The sequence below is a fragment of the Calidris pugnax genome, unplaced genomic scaffold (assembly GCF_001431845.1).
Source record: "Calidris pugnax isolate Ruff unplaced genomic scaffold, ASM143184v1 scaffold147, whole genome shotgun sequence".
Lineage (NCBI taxonomy): Eukaryota > Metazoa > Chordata > Aves > Charadriiformes > Scolopacidae > Calidris > Calidris pugnax.
The window spans coordinates 5,968,110-5,973,347 of record NW_015092359.1 but is presented as its reverse complement, the minus strand read 5'-3'; the positions used below and the strand labels follow the sequence as shown (position 1 = coordinate 5,973,347).

At 53.2% G+C, this 5,238-nt stretch overlaps 1 protein-coding gene across 1 annotated transcript in view; it reads left to right on the top strand.

The window, feature by feature from the left end:
- Positions 1 to 1,740: 1,740 nt before the first annotated feature.
- The window catches only part of FOXA2 (forkhead box A2), an 18,883-nt gene continuing 15,385 nt past the window's right edge, over positions 1,741 to 5,238 (top strand). The window contains exon 1 of the mRNA XM_014962386.1: positions 1,741 to 1,821. Coding sequence (XP_014817872.1) covers positions 1,741 to 1,821 — 81 coding nt within the window. The remainder of the gene's footprint in view (positions 1,822 to 5,238) is intronic.

Sequence of the window (5,238 nt, the reverse complement as noted above, 5' to 3'; positions counted from 1 at the left end):
AAGGTATTGCTATTTGACAAGACTTACTTCGTATCTTGCTATTGAATAGGTTGAGTCAGCCAGTGCACCAATATGATATGTGATTTATACCTATAAACTTATATATACCAACTCTATACCCACATATATATATATATATTTCAGGGCTAACAGGCACCAGCTGACAATAAGAGGGTGAAGAGGACCTTCAAGACCAGGCTGGATGGGGCTTGGAACAACCTGGTCTGGTGGGAGGTGTCCCTGCCCAGGGCAGGGGGGTTGGAACTGGATGATCTTTAAGGTTTCTTCCAACTTGAACCATTCTGTGATTCTGTACCACCTGCAGCTGGGGTGTTATAAGTGTGTATTTTTGCTGGCCCCTTCCAGGAGCAGTGTAGCCCAGTGGCAAGAACAGAGTTTTGAGCATCACCTTGTCCAGGACCTGCTAATGGACCTGACTCCTCTGGACCTTGGTTCCTTCATTTGCAACCCAACTCGATGTCCCTCATGACCTGCAGCTGGGAATGGGGCCAGGTATTACTAATCCAGATTATTATAATAGCGTGTGGTCTGGTGTGTAAATTTGGAATGCTTCCCTGCAGAAAACCACCCAGATGCTAAAAGAAAACACGGGATTTTACTGTGTTAGGTCAGAGATTTCAAGGGAGTTTGAATTTGCCCAAATCCTGTGAAATTTTAGTGGGATCTGGGAAACAAATCTCTTAAATCCCAGTGAAAGGGTTTTCCACAACAGCAGTGGCTTTTTTTTTTTTTTTCCCTTCTCTCTTTTATCTAGTGGATGAACAAATAAAAACAAGGGAGTAACGGGAAGGATGATGCAAGGGGCAGGAGGCTGGTAGCTAAGCTATGTTATTACAGAGAAAATGACCTGGCACTGAAAGAATTAAAATAATGTCATTCCTGTTTGCTCTGGCTCATTTTTAATACGCCAGTCACCTTGACATTTCTAAAAGAATTTTTCAAGTATGTAAGTTCAAAAATTATGCAACTTGACAAAAGCAAGGGGGATATTTGAGGCTGGTGGAATAAATGGGGAACCGGAGGCAGCGTGTGACCCAGGCCCCACGCGGGGAGTGATGCTGGTGCCACCTGGGCTAGATGGGACCCATTCCAGCGCCCACATCTCGGGGGGACAGGGGAGTATAAAGGGGTGAGGCCAGGGGACAGCTTGGGGCTGTGCCCGAGTGCCAACGCCAGGAGAACTGGGGCTGCTTGCTGGTGACACCGTGGTGGATGTAGTCTCAGGGATGCTTTTCTAGGGATGCTTCGGGCCTTTATCATGCTGCAATTAAATAAAATAATAATAATGGTGTGTGAAAGCAAACCGAAACCTGCCGGTGGCCTTCCTCCAGCATCCCACCAAGCGTGCTGCCCTGGAGAACCTCTTCCTTGGGGAAGCAGGCCAGGCTGCCCCCCTGAACCGAAGTAGGGGGGGAATGGGGGCAGATCTGCACCCCCATGGCCCAAGCTGAAGCTGGGCAATTGCTCCTGCAGAAGCCACGGAGGAGATCATTTGCCTGTGTAATTGTATGCTTTGCTGTTAAGCGTATTGATTCTGAAAAGTTAATCAGACAATTTGGAGGTGCTATATCTAAAAACATGAAATCCCATTAAACTGATTAAATTAAAACTGAATCCATCTTAAATAAGCCCATGCAACCTAAAATTGTTGAAATAGCGTATTGTATTCAAATAAAATTATTTCAGTCAAACAAGGCTGTGAGGAGGTCTCGCCCGCCGATGCCTCCCAAGCGCCTGCGCCGGGATCCCCTGTCGTACGACGTAAGGAATCCGCTGTGTTTTGGGACCACGACGGTGTTGGTGAGGGTCTCTCGAGGACAAATCCCTGGGCAGCGATGCTGTGACTGATGCATATGTGACGGACAAATCCCTGGGCAGCGATGCTGTGACTAGTGCATATGTGACCATAGAACCATAGAATGGTTTGGGTTGGAAGGGACCTCAAAGATCATCCAGTTCCAGCCCCCCTGCCCTGGGCAGGGACACCTCCCACCAGACCAGGTTGCTCCAAGCCCCATCCAGCCTGGCCTTGAACCCCTCCAGGGATGGGGCAGCCACAGCTTCTCTGGGCAACTTCTTCCAGTGTCTCACCACCCTCATAGTGGTGGGAGTGCCACCACCCTCCGTGTGAGGGAGGTGGCACAGCCTTTTTTCTTTGCGGCTTGGGGAAAACGCAGTGGTCAGCAGCAGCCTGGTCCCCAAAACATCAGGTTATGTGATTGCATCTAAGCTGTGCTGTATTTTCAGGCGTTCTGTGCCTCGTGCTGAAGCCTGAACCACTTCTTGAAGCGACCGGTAGTCCCCGGGTGCCCAAGTGGAGATGACATTAGGGGTCTGCTCATCAGCTTGGAAGCCAGAAGGACATCGGTGTGGATGTAACTGGTATTTCACAAACCTGGAAGCTGCCAACTGCAGGCAGAGCAGCACGTGGAAGAAGGTAGCAGTGGAGGTGCCCCAGAGGTGGTGGGGGATCGGATGGGGGCACGCCTGCCATGCGTGGCACGCTGCCCTGACACGCTGCAGGTAGCTGAGGTGCCTGGTGGAGAGGCAGCAGGATGGGCCCCCCCCCATGAGATCCTTGCCCTGGATCTCACAAGCTGTCGGGGCAGAGACGTTCTGATGAGGTCAGCACCTTCATTTAGGCAACACCTAAAGGAGGAGGGAAGAGAGAACAGCACAGGGCAGCCGTGAGCTCGGAGCAAGCATGGATGGCTGTGGGGTTCCCCTCCCCACCATCCTGCAGGCTGCAGCCCCTCCAAATCAGCTCTTCTCTGAAGAGGTGTCCACTCGAGGACACGAGGCACCCCAGCTTTGGAAACGTCCCCCTGGCGGTGCCTGGTGGAGAGGCAGCAGGATGGGCCAACCCCATGAGATCCTTGCCCTGGATCTCACAAGCTGTCGGGGCAGAGACGTTCTGATGAGGTCAGCACCTTCATTTAGGCAACACCTAAAGGAGGAGGGAAGAGAGAACAGCACAGGGCAGCCGTGAGCTCGGAGCAAGCATGGATGGCTGTGGGGTTCCCCTCCCCACCATCCTGCAGGCTGCAGCCCCTCCAAATCAGCTCTTCTCTGAAGAGGTGTCCACTCGAGGACACGAGGCACCCCAGCTTTGGAAACGTCCCCCTGGCTCTGTCATAGAATCATAGAATCATTCAGGTTGGAAGACACCCTTGGGATCATCGAGTCCAACCATCTCCCCTACTCTACAAAGTCCTCCCCTACACCATATCCCCCAACACCACATCTAAACGTCCCTTAAACACATCCAGGGATGGTGACTCAACCCAGCGTGGAGTATTGGGCCGACGCGGCAGCGGGAGCTGATTTCAGCTGTCTGAGGATCAAGAAAAGGTTTTATCTGCCAAGAGCTGGGTTTGGGATTGTTTCTGATTGCATCACTCAGCTTAAGCACTGTGGAGAGCTGGATGCCCTATATTGCCTTAGAGATGTTATCGGCTGCCGCCCAGCAAAGCAGGACTTGTGACTGGGAGATAAGTGGAGGATTGCTCAGTTAGCTTGCTTCCAAATTTGTTTATTTTCCCCGTCCTGAGTCTACCATCTCTCTTTCTTGATAAGTTCGGATTGTGAGCCAGCCTCTATTTATTTGTGAAGAAAGCGCCCCTTTTCACCTTTAAAAGGGAGCAATAGTAATAATAATTGCATCCCCGGGGGGGGAGGGATGAAGGCTGACTCCTGTCTGCCCTTAAGGAGGAGGTTTGTGCAAGGGATTCATTGGTACCAGAGGGCTTCCTGAGCATCCTGCTCCAGCTGGACTGAAGTTTGCTTTGGAAGGCGCTCCCCCTCCTCTTCTGCCAACATCCAGGACTGCTTTTCCAAATAGGATGGGCACGGGCACAGCGAGGTCCTCACCATTGGGGAGGAACTAACAGGCAGGGGAGTTTTCTCGCTGCAGATGGTGGGTGCTGGGTGAGTGGTGGTACCACAGACCCACGTGTGGGTACGCTACGTCTGCTGCTGCCTGCGGGCACGCTCTGACACAGGCCTTTCTTTACACACAGCATCACCAAAAGCTGGGAGAAAGGCTCCCTGTAGGCTCTTCCATAGGCAAACCGGGTCGTGTCACTGGTATGACCTCCCGAGAGCCTGGAGGAGATTGCAGGTGGCTTGGGACTAAGTCAGAGGGTTTTGGAAGGACCAGAGGGCTGTAAGCCTTGGGAATCATAGCAGAGGGTTTTGGAAGGACCAGAGGGCTGTAAACCTTGGGAATCATAGAATCATAGAATGCTTTGGGTTGGAAGGGACCTCAAAGATCATCCAGTTCCAACCCCCTGCCCTGGGCAGGGACCCCTCCCACCAGCCCAGGTTGCTCCAAGCCCCATCCAGCCTGGCCTTGAACCCCTCCAGGGATGGGGCAGCCACAGCTTCTCTGGGCAACCTCTTCCAGTGTCTCACCCCCCTCATAGTAAAAAATTTCTTCCTGAGATCTAATCTGAATCTTTTTTCTTCCAATTTAAAACCGTTTCACCCTGTCCTATCACTACACCTCCTGGCCAAGAGTCCTACTCCAGGTCTTCTTTAGGCACCCTTCAGGTATTGAAAGGCCGCTATAAGGCCCCCCTTGAGCCTCCTCTTCTCCAGGCTGAACAACCCCAGCTCTCTCAGCCTGTCTTCACAGCAGAGGTGCTCCATCCCTCTGAGCATCTTCGTGGCCCTCCGAAGATGAAGCCAGGCAGAACAAGGTGCAGCGGGGAGGGCTCTGGGTGTGTTTCTCTTTTCTCCGGGCCCTGGCTGATGTTTCTGCCCGAGCAGAAAGCGTGCCATTCCTGAACCTTCCCCTGCTCCCCCCCAGAATGTCTGTTTACCTTCGCTGGCCCCGTGGAGCGGGCAGGGGAGGTAGCAGCACGCTAAATTTCCAGCCCTGACCTCTTCAGCGCTGACACGCTGCTTTATCATCTCCTCTGCAACCCCGGGGGCTGCTTTTTTGCAGCCTCCCCGACAAAGGACGTGCCGGTGGCTGCTGTTTTTCACAGCCTCGTTCATGGCTGCGGGCTGCCACGGGGGAATAAATCCTGTGTGTGCTCCCCCCTCCACCTTCACCAGGAGTGGGGAACCTTCCTCCCAAGGCCGGTGGGTGCGTGTGGGCAGGGAAGCCCCCTCCACGGCCCAGTGAGAAGAGGGGAAGGAAGCATCCCCTTCTGCGGCGGTGGGGGGGGGACAGGGAGGATGGGGACCCCCATTAGCATCTGTATGTGCGGG